Consider the following 14,985-nt stretch of genomic DNA (forward strand, 5'->3'; position numbering starts at 1 on the left):
CCCGTGAGATCTCACCAGTCTGAGCTCCTCTGCCTGCACTTGATTTGAGGACAGTGATAAGCGAGAAGTCAGTGGCAGCAGCCTGGCCCAGTGGCTAATCCCTGTGCAGTTCTCTGTCTAGACATACAGCGGACAAGCCAGACTCTGTGGCCCTTGACCTTGGAGCTGCCCACTTAATGAAGCCTAGCTGCAGTCATTTGGGAACGCTTCTCCTCTGTATTCTTTACAAAAGCAAATTACTCATTCTTTTGTTGATGCTTTTGTCCTACTCTTTGCGACCCCGTGGACTATAGCCCGCCAGTCTCCTCTGTCCTGGGATTTTCCAGGCAAGAATACTAGAGTGGATTGCCATTTCCTTTTCCAGGAGATCTTTCCGACCCAGGGATCAAACCCATGTCTCCTGCATCGTAGGCAGATTCTTTACCACTGAGCTACCAGGGAACCACACTCATTCTTTTAGATCAGCTTTATAAAAGAGTTGTCAGCCGTGACTAATACTTAATAAACGCACCTTGACATCAAAAGCCAAGCAAACTAATAGGTTTGCATAGATGAGATGGTTGGATGCCATCACCGACTCGGTGGACATGAATTTGAGCAAGCTCCAGGAGTTGGTGATGGACAGGGAAGCCTGGCGTGCTGCAGTCCATGGGGTTGCAAAGAGTCGGACACGACTGAGTGAACTGAACTGATAATAAGCATTCTTATCCCTTGGTTGTCTTTTATTCCAAATCTTCTGTTGGGAAGCCTTTTAACTGCATTTTCATCAGCTTGTTTTCATCTTTTCCTGGTGGCTTTTAGCTCCCATAGCATCCTCCTGTAGTTCTATCTAGGCAGTAGTTCATTAACTTGAGATAGAATTCAAGTGCCTAATTTGGCTTATTTTATTTGGAGGAAGCCAGTCAATGTGCTTGTTGGCTACATGCCATGTCTTCGTTTTTACCTACAGTGTACAGTTTCTGAACTTGTATATCCAGGTGTTGTGTTACTTATTGTAGAAAAGTTTTATTTGCCAACAATGGCATGCTAAGAGACACTTAATTTTAACGAGAAAAAATATATGCCCAAATCATACTGATCATAAACCTGAAAGCATGGTACCTACCCTCACATACTTATGGTAGAAATGAGCCTGCCCCTTTCTTATTTCCCCAGAATGACTTCTCATTAGAATACAAATGGACAGAAGGAACATATTGTTTCATTTGTAAAAGGGAACTAAACCCTAATTCACAGGACTTTGGGGTTGAGTAAAGGAAAGATGTGTACAGGTTCTGATTTGGGCCACGAGTACCCCCATTTTAGTCTCTCATCTGTGCTGCTTCTCCCCTAATGCAACCAAGTATAGCTGCCCAGGTTGGCAGGTGGACAAAGATATGCATTATTTGAGATGTCAGTCTTTAGAATGGGCACGTGCATCTGACTAAAAGCAAACCTGATATTTAAAAATGAAGGTCTTCTAAGTAGATAGATTGGGGTTTGGGGCAAAGGAGGATTCAGAATTTGTCCATTCATCCAGCTAATATTTATTTGCTTTCAAAGCCTTGAGGAGTGGTAGCAAATGGGCTGCATGGGGAGCCCTGTACCTGCCTGTGATGGGGAGGGGGAGGCAGAGCCTGAGGGCCTCTTGAGGTCTGTAGTGGCTTGGGAGGAAGAGGGGAGGGCCCAGGGAAGGGATGTGGCTGTGGACCCGAGAGGTGAGCTGAGGGATAAGAGACAAAGGAGGAGACAACATTGACAGAACTTGGAAATCGATGACACATATGGAGGGATGGGGAGGTGGGAGCCATGGACGGAAGTAAAAAAAGCACAGTGTGAGAGCTGTGAGCTCCCATTTTCTTTGGGGGACTACAGCTTGGGAGATGGCCACTCAGGTGGCTCTGAAGAACTGATCACAAGAGGTACGGCGAGGGAGGTAGACATACATACAATCAACCACACATCTTGGCAGAAGGTTACTGCCTGTCATAAGGCCCAGATATCTTAGTGATTTTAGTGCTTTTCTAAGTGTGGGAAAATGCAAGAAACTACCTCATAACATTTTCTCCTGAAAATACCTAATTATCTGAAGGCCTATTCTACCAGTTTTCCCACAGCATAGGGCACCTCATTCCCGATCTCCAGCCTGAAATCCTTTCAGGGTGTGTGGAAGGTCAGGGACTGCAGTGGCTCATGACTCAATTCTTGTAGAGCTACATGGCCAGAGATATTCTTTAGCTGGCTGATCCTAGGTCTGAGCTGGTCTCCTGGGTGGATGGCTTGTACTTCAAAACAAAGATTGTTGTCGTTGTTCAGTCATTAAGTCGTGTCTGATTATTTGCAGCCCCATGGACTGCAGCATGCCAAGCTTCTGTGTCTTTCAGCATCTCCTGGAGTTTGCTCAAACTCATCTCTATTGAATCAGTGATGCCATCCAACCATCTCATCCTCTGTTGTCCCCTTCTCTTGCCTTCAGTCTTTCCCAGCATCAGGGTCTTTTCCAATGAAAGGGTTCTTCATATCAGGTGGCCAAAGTATTGAAGCTTCAGCTTCAGCATCAGTCTTCCAATCAGTATACAGGTTGATATCCTTTAAGATTGACTGATTTGATCTCCTTGCTGTCCAAGGGACCGTGAAGAGTATTCTCCTGCACCACAATTCGAAAGCATCAATTCTTTGGTGCTCACCCTTCTTTATGGTCCAACTCTTACATCTGTACATGACTACTGGAAAAAAACATAGGTTTGACTATATGGACCTTTGTTGGCAAAGATAGGGAAGGCTAAAGACAGGATGTAAGAGACCAGACAGGTAAATTTTGGAAATATGGAATGATAATTCTTTTTATAAATATATTTTTTAAATCTTACAAAGATAGTTCTCCCAGGATGCCTTTTGATAGCAAACTTTCCCAGGACTTTGGGCTTTATTTTCAATCTGCAAATCATTTTTCCTATAGCTGCCAAAGATTTTATCATTGTGTGAAGTAAGCTCATGACATTCAGGTCTCAGTTTGGAATTCATTGTGTTGTGTTTTCCCCCACCCTATAGGATTTTTCATATTCGTCTTTTACTGTGTAGCAAAAGAGAATGTCAGAAAGCAGTGGAGGCGATATCTGTGTTGTGGAAAGTTACGACTGGCGGAAAATTCTGGTAAAGATTTACCTTTTTATCCTTTTCTTAAATCTTGAGGAAGAGATTGCATAAGTTAAGATCCAAAGCAATTAATGCCAGAGGAATATTGGATCTAGAAATGAATGAATGGAACCTGCTCAACAGAAAATATCCAGTGTGAACATTATGGAAAAAAAACCTAGTGAATTTAAAAAAAATTAGTCATACTGGGAACTTAGTGAGCAATATAATTAATGGCCTGGCTGCTTCTGCAATGAAGCAGCAGTGAAATGTTTAGAATTCATTTCCCTTTGAGCACACGTTTTCCATTTGTCCAGAGTAATTTTTCATATTTACCTTCCTAATGTTTTAAATCTTGACTCAATGTTTTCTCCACAGGTCCTGGTTGTCAGTGACTTCATTTATTTGTTATTGGGCCAGACTTTACATAAAAGTCTTAGCATACATTTGGTTACTTTGAAGTTATTTTCAGCTATGCCCTTCTGGGTTATATAGCAAATAGATCATTTTTAAGAAAATAAGAAAAATGAAGTACTCTTTGAAAATCTCAATTCCTTTTGCATAAATATTACCCACAAATACAGGCTTTGCTGTATTGCAAAGGTCTGGTTGCACAAGATCAGAAAATGGCAGTATCTAGAGTTCAGTCATTTGCCTGGGTTTAAGAGCCATGAGTCATCACAGCAGGTCGATCCATGTTCTTGTGAAGATAGTCTTTGACTCTGAAATATTACCTAATTCAGTGGCTATTTATGGACACAATCAAATTAGCCTGGCTTTTAGTTCTGAGAGAATATAGATTACTTTTGACCAGTGAGTCATTTAAAGGACAAATGTATATATTCTTAAATGAAAATACCTGTGAAATGTGGAATTCTCTATAAGATCTGAGAGCGAGAGATCATTTCCTAGAAAGAGTTACCCTGTGTTTCTTGCATTTGCACTTCAACACTCTTCCCTGTTTTTCTATAATGCTTATCCTGCTATAGACTGGAGTAAGACTGCTACTAATGGTTTAAAGAAGCAGACTGTAAACCAAGGGGTCTCCAGCTCTTCAAATTCCTTACAGTCAAACAGTAACTCCACCCACTCCACCACGCTGCTAGTGAATAATGATTGCTCAGGACTTGCCAGCGGGAACGGTATGTATGTCTTGATGTACTATTTCTCAAGTTAGTGTTTGTTTTATTAAAGCAGCTTTATCCTTTAATGGCACTTTTGCTTAGCAAAGTGAATAGCTACATATATGACTATTGGATCAAAATGTAGTTCCCTTGTTAAAGAGAAAGTTGATTCATCCAAATTTATCCATTTTAGAGCAAGTTTATTTTTAAGATTACTCCTTGGAAGGAAAGTTATGACCAACCTAGGCAGCATATTCAAAAGCAGAGACATTACTTTGCCAACAAAGGTTCGTCTAGTCAAGGCTATGGTTTTTCCTGTGGTCATGTATGGATGTGAGAGTTGGACTGTGAAGAAGGCTGAGTGCCGAAGAATTGATGCTTTTGAACTGTGGTGTTGGAGAAGACTCTTGAGAGTCCCTTGGACTGCAAGGAGATCCAACCAGTCCATTCTGAAGGAGATCAGCCCTGGGATTTCTTTGGAAGGAATGATGCTAAAGCTGAAACTCCAGTACTTTGGCCACCTCATGCGAAGAGTTGACTCATTGGAAAAGACTCTGATGCTAGGAGGGATTGGGGGCAGGAGGAGAAGGGGACGCCAGAGGATGAGATGGCTGGATGGCATCACTGACTCGATGGACATGAGTCTCAGTGAACTCCGGGAGTCGGTGATGGACAGGGAGGCCTGGTGTGCTGCGATTCATGGGGTCGCAAAGAGTCGGACACGACTGAGCGACTGATCTGATCTGATCTGATTTTTAAGATTTAGGGTTTTTAGAAATATTTATTTTTAATTGATTGATGATTGCTTTTAAAATATTGTTTTGATTTCTGTCATACATCAATGTGAATTAAGCATAGGTGTACATATGTCACCTTAGGGTTGTTTTTTCTTAAAGATTTAATTTCTCATGATGAGAATGGATGATGACCTAAAAGTTTTAACGTGGCAAATCCTGACTTAGGTATTGGCCAAAGACTTCTTATGTTCTTTCTGTGCAGTCAGTACCTAAAATAGTAAGACTATATCAGTTTTTTAGTATATCTACAGATATACACATCTTCAACACTTCTGAACCTTCCTACTTTTTGCTTATCATCTTGTTCATTCTGTGCCCCAGTGTGGCTGCCTTGTGACAATTCCCAAATCCCCATAAAGATATCCAGTACTGAAAGATGAATTGTCTCCAATAGACATACAGATGATTTCTGTTGTGCCTCCTTTACTCATTAATTCTGACATTTCTAGCTTAAATTTCCTTTATGTTTTCTTTCCTTTGTAAGACTGAGCTGTTCATAACTCATAAAAACTTATCTATTTCTATCTTCTTTGACTTCTTAATATAACTTCATTTTTATAAAAACTTAAATTATCCTGGTATACTTTCCCCTTCCCTGGAGAATTCACCTTTACTTATCACTTTAGGGTATTAGTTATTTGTATGATAAATGCAGATAAATTTGTGAGAAGGTTCATATACCTACCAAATAGTTTTCCAGCCTCCCAAAGATGGGAGGTCTCACTGGTTTGTATAAACTTTTAAAATAGCAAAATAAGAGGATGCCTCTAAATCAAGGTTTCTCAACCTGGGCACAATTAACATTTGGGGCTAGATAACTCTGTTGTGGGGGTGATGTTCTGTGCATTTGAAGATGTCTAGAAACATCTCTGGTCTCCACCCGCCAGGTACCAGTAGTACCCCTACACTCACCCCATGTTGTGACAACTAAAAATGTCTCTCAATATTGTGAAAAAATTTTCCCTGAGGGGTAAAATTGTCCCCTTGCTGCTTGTGGAGAACCCTTGCTGTATAAGATGAGGACCATTTCTATATAAGATGAGCTGCCATGGGGCCTTAGCTTTTTATTGTAGATACCAAGGGCAGAGCAGGGCTTTATGTCAAATAGCTATAGCAGGAGTGACTCAATGTAGGTAAACAGAGTAGATGTAGTGGCAGTCAAGGCTGGTTAATAAGTTTGTGTGACAAACCAGATTCTAAGTTGAGAAATCAGAGGTGTGAGCTAAGTCATCAAGAATCATAAGAATCACAACCTATCAGTAAAGCCTATTGGTTTGGATAGAAGTGTTTGGGTCTCTTAAAACCAAATTTTTCCATATTCTAGAAGGAACTCAGAGATGAAGCCTCACTTGCCTAGCCTATCAATATGTTGCCATCCTTCAGGGAATGAGATCAGATGGAAGCAGCACTTTTTGCAGAGTTAGTTGACATGGTTGATTTGAAATAGCTGTTTTTGACAGCTGACAGTGAGGGTGGGATACATTTTAGGTTACCAAAATGGCCACATGTTTAATATCATGTAACTTGCATATCAGATAGACTTCCTTGACTCCTCATTCCACACATCAGGATCTGGGATGGATGAGGGAAAAGAAGCTGGAAGATCAATGGTTTGTTTATTATACCAGGTCAAGTTGTTCCTGCACCAAAATGTCCTCAAACCAAAATGCCTAACTCAGAATAGCAGCCTTAGACAGTCATTTGCCTATCTCTGTGCCCAGAGATGGGGCTTTGTTAATCATATCCATCACCTAGTTTGTGTGAATACTGTATATTTCAGTTATGCCTCAGAGGCTTAATTTATAGTTGTTGCTAAGTCGTGTCTGACTCTTTGTGACCCCATGGACTGTAGCCCACCAGGCTCCTCTGTCCATGGGATTTCCCAGGCAAGAATACTGGAGTGGGTTGCCAGTCTTTCTCTAGGGGATCTTCTTAACCCAGGGATCGACACTCCCACCCCACCTCGTCTCCTGTATTGCAAGCGGATTCTTTACCATTGAGCCACCTGGGAAGCCCAGAGGCTGGGTTACTAGCAGCCATCTGACTCAGTACACAGGGCCACAAGCTCACAGTTTCAAAGAAACATCACATGTTGACTCTTTCACTTCTGAGCTATGTAATCCTGAGCAAAGCATTTACTTTCTGAAACCTTAGTTCCATCATCTATGAAATGGGGGTAATAATAGCACTCAAGCTGTAGAGTGATAAGTGAGATGATACTTATAAGGTTCTCAACACTCTTATTATTAGTATAATTATGACATGAATTAACAGTTGGGCTTATTATTTAGCTTTCTACATTGTCAGAAACATGGTGCCAAGGAGCCAGAGGATCTCAGCAGCTGTGCCCACCCCCAACACACACACAGTTCGGGGCCTGCTTGGGGTTGGGGAGGCCCAGCTCCCCTGGCTTGGACTTTGATGTTGTACTCGGTGGTTTCTTCTTGGATATCAGTCTTATCCTGACTCAGAGGGACTGTTATAGTGTACAAGAGACGATTTTTTTTTTTCTTGCCAGGACTGTTGTCACTTGGGATTTCTCTATTACAGAGTTTTATTTTATAGGACTCTTAGGAATCCAAGAACCTTGTACAGGATCTCTCTTAACCTTTGGGGGAGACCAGACTATTACCCCAGGTTATATTACACATATGCTAGTACTTGACTGCAGTATGTGGTCAACCAGAGTTAGGAATTGGGCCTTTTAAAATCAAATATATTACTTTGCTTCATATTTTTACAATTTCATTTTTAACAAAGTTACCATAGGAAGTGGTTTTTGAATGATTCTCCAATTTGTTTTGTTTACTTTGAGTGGTCTTAGGAAAGGAAAGGAATGAAAAGTAAATAAAATATGACAATATATCAGAAAATTTTTTAAAAGATAGATTGTCTAGAACAAATTTTGGTTCACATTTGTGTGTATCTACTTTTGGTTTTATTTTTAACTAATTTTTTTTGGGGGGTGCTGTGCTGGGTCTTCGTTGCTGCACAGGCTTTTCTTTAGTTGTGGAGAGTGGGAGCTACTCTCTAATTGCATTGTGTGTCTTTTTCATCGCGGTGGCTTCTCTTGTGGACCACGGGCTCTAGGGCATGCAGGCTTCAGTAGTTGCGGCTCCCTGGCTCTAGAGTACAGGCTCAATAGTTGTGGCACACAGGCTTAGTTGCATATGGGATCTTCCCAGATAAGGGGTCAAACCTGTGTCTCCTGCATTGGCAGGTGGATTCTTTACCACTGAGCCACCAGGGAAGCCCCAGAAATATGTTTTTAAAAAAGACTTCATCTGCATGTGCATACTTAAGAATAAAGTAACATTTAAGTTTGTTTATTTTGAAAATGCTTTCTGTGGATACTTCATGACACCAATTTTGTTTTTCCTTATACAGGGAATGCTTCTACAGAGAAGAATGGTGTTTCTTTCAGTGTTCAGAATGGAGATGTGTGCCTCCATGATTTCACTGGAAAACAGCATATATTTAATGAGAAAGAAGATTCCTGCAGTGGTAAAAACCGTATCGCTCTAAGAAGGACTTCAAAGCGGGGAAGCTTACACTTTATTGAGCAAATGTGATTCCTTTTCCTAAAATCAAAGCATGTTGCTTGACAGTGTGAAAATGTCCAATCTTACCTTTTACACAATGTGAGTTGTATAAAATCAACTAATTTTATACTCAGCAACTTTGGGATGAACATAAGCTAACTGAGGGCAATGGTTGCTATTGGAAGAGGAAACCAAGACATAATACCATGGTTCTAAGACATTTGCAATTTGGTTTCTTATCCTTCATTTTAAAAGAAGATTGGTTTTAAACAACACACTAAGAATAAGACTCATTTAAAACAAAATCAAAGCAGTTCATTTGCAGCCTCTTTTAAAGAGGCTAATATATCTTTGATAACATCATAGAAAGCCACTGTTGACTTCATCCTGTTGGTGAGTTCGTTGTGCATGCCTTTGTTGTAAATAAGCTAAACTCTAGTGATCCACATGTCAAAAATCTTCTGCATTTTTGGTATTTATTTTCTACTGTGTAAATTTCTTTCTTTGTAGAATCATGGTTGTGTTGTTGCGTCTAATGTGATAATTCAGAAAATCGTTGCTGGTTCAGTGAACTCTAAACCTCCTTTTGGAGATTATATGGGATGTGAAATACAGGACCCTCACTGAAATCAAGAAATAATGACGCCAGCCAGACTGGAAAAATGTAAGCAGACAGTGCCACAATTAGCTCATACAGTGCCTTGGAGTGAGTTAGAAAAAGGTGCTCCCACTGGGCAGACACAGTGTCATGGGCTCATGATTTGGCAGAGTGGAGGCCATATTTTAGCCTCATTCACTCTCTTGGGTACACCATTGTTCAGGGTACCAGCTGTACAACCATACGTAGCATCCAATACCGACACCCATCTCCTGACCTCATTCCTAATCATCAGATTATGGAAGCTGCACCAGGATGTTTAGCTTAACACCTTGGTGACAGAGAGGGATGGAAGTGTGATCTGGACCGTATGGCAGGAAGATCGTGAATGTGCAGGAGATACATACACTGCCACTTCTCAAATCCCCAGAGTCTTTCAGAAAAGGGGAGTAGAGCAGGATTACTTTTTAAAAGAGATGTACATCAAAAGAATCATATTGCTGTTCTTTAAAAGGCAACTGCATGGTACTTTGTTGATTGTTATGCCTGGTACACTCTAGCCCAGCCAGAGCTATAATTATTTTTTAAAATACTTGTCTTGATGAATGTATAGTGACAAGGGGGAGCAGCTATTGGGAACAGTGAACTATCCTGCAATGCTATTGTTTCCATATATATCGAACCCTTATTGCTCCTAGTCACAGCAAGTCTGTCTTGCTTCCTACCTACAACTTCTTGAGCAGTGCTTCGTGTCCTTATTAGGAACATTTTGAAACCCTTTAGTTAGGTCTTTCACTAAGGTTCCCTTTCATATATATTTCAAGTGAATGCTGTATCCCAGACTAACCGTAGTCATAATGTAATACACTTCTGTGAGTGCTGATTAGTCTTTGCGCTATTTCTTTTCCAATTTGTTTAATTGTCTTGTATTTATATGTTAAAATCGACAAAAATGTTAAAAATCGCCAAAATAAATTTGCAGTTAAGTCCTTTAAGTTTGAGAATTTTCACAAAAGGAAAACATTTGCAATCTCTTTCCCTGGCGGTGGAGCATGATAAAACAGTTGGACCAGCCTGATGAAGACCACGTGACAGTAGCAGCCTTTGGCAGGCAGCAGGCATGCTGTGAACGTTAAGTCAGACCAACGATTGTCCTGTCTCCTGAGACTGCTTTCTGAGGTCTCTCTTTCATTTTCCTCTTACTCTTTCAAGATTATGTCTTTTACACATGTTGCCATTGGCCACACAAGCCCCAGATTCGGATCCCCTCCAAGTATCTACTTCCTCAGCATCAAACAGTAGGATTTCAAGAAGGTGAGGATTGGATTGGGGGTTTCTCGGGAGCTGATTAGCATGTAGGAACCACAAATGGGGAAAGCTGGCTTCAACTGCATAAGAGGTTTCTGAGTGATCTCTCCTTCCTCGGTGGTCAATTGCTCCAAAGATGCTGCACTAATTCGATAAGAAAGGTGATGAGATGCTCTAAGTTTGGGGGGTGAGATATCAGAAGCCAGATCTCTCAAGGCAGATGAAACAAAGTGTACACAAAAGGACACACAATGTCTGACATCTTGTAGGTCCTGCCCCCTGCCGTTTTTCCCATTGTGTTTTGTGTCTGGGCAACAGTCATTAAGTCAAGTTCTCTTGTCTGTATTTTTACTTCAGACAGATAAGGGGCAGGACAGAGAAAATGTTCCTGAGAGGCATCCTTCTTTGGGTTTAAAATTGGTCCCACAATCTGAGACTCTACTGAAGGAAACAAAGGTGATGGCAATAGGAGGAGGCAAGGAGTATCACAGCAGTGACCAGTATTTGAAGGAGCGTTTTCTCAGAACATTTGAGAAGGTTTTTTTTTTCCTTTTTCCCAAAATATACTGCAATCATTAATCCCACAAAGTAACTCTGTTAACTTCAATGAGCGGGATTGTGATTGTTCTCAGTAAAAATGGTGAAATGGCTTCATTGGGGATACTGGGTTGTGTCTAACGAGGTTACCTGGGAGGCAGGTTAGTTTGTTGAAGGTCATTTCCACAAAGAGCTAATTTATTGAACAAGCAATTTATCAAATGGACTAGCGTGTTGTCATTTTGTCTCCATAAGAGCATTTGAAGGACTATTCAGTTTGTTTCTGCCTTAGCTCCTTGCTGCTGCAGTTGGAGTCTGAAGGACAGATGGGAGAAAGACTGAGTGGATATAAGAAGATTATCTTGAATGGGAAGAATTCTTACTTTTATATATATATATATATATACATACACACATATATGTATGTATGTGTGTGTGTATATATATATATATATTTCACCTCAGTCTCTAGGTACAGCAACAAAACGCTGGGGCAGACACTGAATACTTTATTTCCAGAGTATATTCTTTTAGGTATATTTATAAATATATACTCCACTGTGAAGAAATCTCATATTCCCTGGTGTTTCTCTCTTTACCTCTCAAAGTAGCTGCAGGAAGCTAGAGCAGAGACACATTCAGCATTCTTTAAAATATTGTGATAAAAAACAAAATGATCTCCAGCCAACTAAAATTAAACTGTCATAGAAATAACTAAATTTGGCAAATTGGCTATTTTCAGCAAATTAATTCAGAATGGACTTTCTCCTCAGTGTCTAAGATGGAGTGCTTTTCTTTAAAGTCAAAGACTAAACCCTCCAGGAGAAACATTTGTTGGTTTCTGCCTTGGACACTGACGTGTGGCTTTCTGGAAACTTCCTTGGCAGCAGCCCCCTGTGGCAGGACAATGGGCAGATCCTCTGGTTGGTGCCAGAGAAATTATACATGGTGCTACCCCAAGGTCAAGTTTTGGGTTTTCATCTTTGTAAAGACCATGAATCAGCTTCAGAAAGAACAACATACCCCATCACATTCCATATCTGATTCTTAGCGAACATTTGAGGAATGACTTGGAAACAAGTTTCTAGTGGGACACAACCAGAGAAAGCCTTCGTGAATAGAAGGACCAACATATGGAGGTTTCATATCTCAGGAACATAGAATACTAAGATACGAGTCTAGTTTTTATATAGCACAGCTTCTAGTCCAAAAAGAATCACTGAAATTTGCTTGGAAATTTAAAAGCTTAAGAGTAGTTGCCTTCCTTCTTTTTGGTTTTATTCCTGAATTTCAAGCTTATTGAAAAATACAGCTTATATGATAATATACATTAAAGCATGCTGCTGCTGCTGCGTGTTCGCTCAGTCATGTCCAACTCTTTGTGACCCCATGGACTGTAGCCCACCAGGCTCGCTCTTCCATGGAATTTCCCAGGCAAGAATACTGGAGTAGGTTGCCATTTCCTTCTCCAGGGGATCTACCCATCCCTGGGAATCAAACCCGCATCTCCTGCATTACAGGTGGATTCTTTACCACCTGTAATGAATGAGCCACCAGGAAAGCCACATTAAAGCATAGACCAAAGCCTAAGAATGCAGGCTGGCTATACACCAAAAGAGGTGTATGTGTGTAGTAGATTTTACAGAGAATGAGATCAAGAAACTGAAAATGTTTTTGTACTGGATGGAAATGTACAGGTAATATATAAAGGTCATCAGTTATATTCCCCTGTGGTAGCAAAATGGACTCTTGAAGAAGAACTCAATGTGAACAAAGGCAGTAATGATTCCAACTTTTAGATACAGTATACATAAGAGTTTTGTAAGGGGACATACATGCCAAGAGATTTCATGGTGATAATTTAATGTCTAGTTTTATTTACCCCTTGTTGTTGACCATAGCAAATTCTTCATGGAGGTACATCACATGGATTGCTGCATCATTTAAGAGCCAATAGTAAGAAAACTCAACATTCAAAAAACTAAGATAAAAAAACTAAGATCATGGCATCCGGTCCCATCACTTCATGGCAAATAGATGGGGAAACAATGGAAACAGTGACACACTTTATTTTCTTGAGCTCCAAAATCACTGCAGATGGTGACTGAAGCCATGAAATTAAAAGATGCTTGCTCCTTGGACGAAAAGCAATGACAAACCTAAACAGCATATTAAAAAGCAGAGACATACTTTGCTGACAAAGGTCCATCTAGTCAAAGCTATGGTTTTTCCAGTAGTCATGTATGGTTGTGAGAGTTGGACCATAAAGAAGGCTGAATGCCGAAGAACTGATGCTTTTGAACTGTGGTTCTGGAGAAGAATCTTGAGAGTCCCTTGGACTGCAAGGAGATCCAACCAGTCCATCCTAAAGGAAATCAGTCCTGAATATTCATTGGAAGGACTGATGCTGAAGCTGAAGCTCTAATACTCTGGCCACCTGATGTGAAGAGCTGACTCATTAGAAAAGACCCTGATGCTGGGAAAGATTGAAGGCAGGAGGAGAAGGGGTTGACAGAGGTCGAGATAGTTGGACGGCATTACCAACTCAACGGACATGAGTTTGAGCAAGCTCTGGGAGATGGTGAAGACAGGGAGGCCTGGCATGCTGCAGTTCATGGGGTCGCAAAAAGGACATGACTGAGAGAGTGAATAACAACAAGAAAAAAGTGAGCTACTTGATTTGGTGCTTTAGCTGAGTGAGGCAAGTTTCAGTTTAGTTGCTCAGTCATTTCAGTTCAGTCGCTCAGACACAGTTTATGTTACGGAATTTCGAAAAAGAACTTGGTTAAGGATGATACATAGGGGACCCAGCTGAATATGACTGATTTTCTTTCATTCACTCATTCATTCAATTCTAATTGAGCTATAACTACATGCTTAACACTGTACCAGGCACAGTGGGAGATACCAAAGACTGTTTCAATGAGTAACTTACCATCCAGTTAGAAAAACATGCCTCACATGGAAACAATACAAGGCAATACATTGTTGTCAAATGATGATTAGCTAGGATTTATGAAGTACTTTTCTATGAGCCAGGTATGGTGCTAAGTGCTTTATATTCATCCTCTTGTTCAAAGCCACCCTAGGAGGTAGGTGCCATCATTATTCCCATTTAAAGATGAGAACATTGAATTTCAAACAAGTAAAACATGCTAAAGTTCACACCACTTGTAAATGGCAGAACTGGAATTTGAACTCAATTTGAACAGATTCCAAGACCTAAACTCTCGCTAAAGAAACATGGGAATTCAGAGTATGGGGAGGACTAATAGAGAAGAGCTGAGGGGGCCCTTAAGAGGCTTCAGAAAGGCGAGGAGGAGGTCTACTGGGTCAGTTCAGTTCAGTCGCTCAGTCGTGTCCGACTCTTTACGACCCCATGGACTGCAGCACGCCAGGCCTCCCTGTCCACCAAGCATACAGTAAATGCATGGAGAGTAGCAAAGGAATTTAGGAAAGGCTATTAGCTGAACTGTCAGATTATGGGACCAGATTTTGGTAGAAAATGAATAATGGGCTGAAGATGGTAAAAAACAGTGGGTAATTAGCCACGAAACACGAATGCCAAGTTTCAAGTTGTAGGCCTGGAGGTGGACCGCAGTTCAGGCCAGGTGAGCTTCTCCCAGGTGCCTAGTGTTGAGGCTGCAGGCGCGGTGAGCAGCTGGGGTACCCTGCCCTGCCCCTGTCCCTCTCCTCTCCTCTCTGAGTCCCGCTAGTCTGCTTCCGCTCGTGGGCAGAGACGCGCCAGGGCAGAGCTGCTCTTCTGGCCTGCGGAGGGGTGCCCAGGCAGCAGTGGTGGGCGGGCATATTTCTCCCCACCAGGAGCCCTCCCTACGACCGCTTGAGAAGCCCCGTCGCCCGCCCCGCAGCCAGTTCTTTATCTCCCGAGCTCTCAGCTCGCTGCTCCGCAGCGCGGGCGTATCTGGAGGCGGTGCTAGAGGGCGGGGCCAGGGATGCGATTGTGA

The 14,985-nt window shown here is 41.4% G+C and overlaps 1 protein-coding gene across 10 annotated transcripts in view; it reads left to right on the top strand.

Annotated features, from left to right (window-relative positions):
- Positions 1–10,170, top strand: part of ADGRG2 (adhesion G protein-coupled receptor G2) — a 127,509-nt gene extending 117,339 nt beyond the window's left edge. For all 10 annotated transcript variants that reach the window (XM_061408007.1, XM_061408006.1, XM_061408012.1 and 7 more), the window contains 3 exons: positions 3,031–3,132; positions 4,104–4,256; positions 8,423–10,170. In XM_061408007.1, the coding sequence (XP_061263991.1) occupies positions 3,031–3,132; positions 4,104–4,256; positions 8,423–8,607 (440 nt within the window). In that variant the 3' untranslated portion in view covers positions 8,608–10,170. The remainder of the gene's footprint in view (positions 1–3,030; positions 3,133–4,103; positions 4,257–8,422) is intronic.
- The last annotated feature ends 4,815 nt before the right edge of the window (positions 10,171–14,985 follow it).

This window comes from Bos javanicus, chromosome X, assembly GCF_032452875.1.
Source record: "Bos javanicus breed banteng chromosome X, ARS-OSU_banteng_1.0, whole genome shotgun sequence".
Lineage (NCBI taxonomy): Eukaryota > Metazoa > Chordata > Mammalia > Artiodactyla > Bovidae > Bos > Bos javanicus.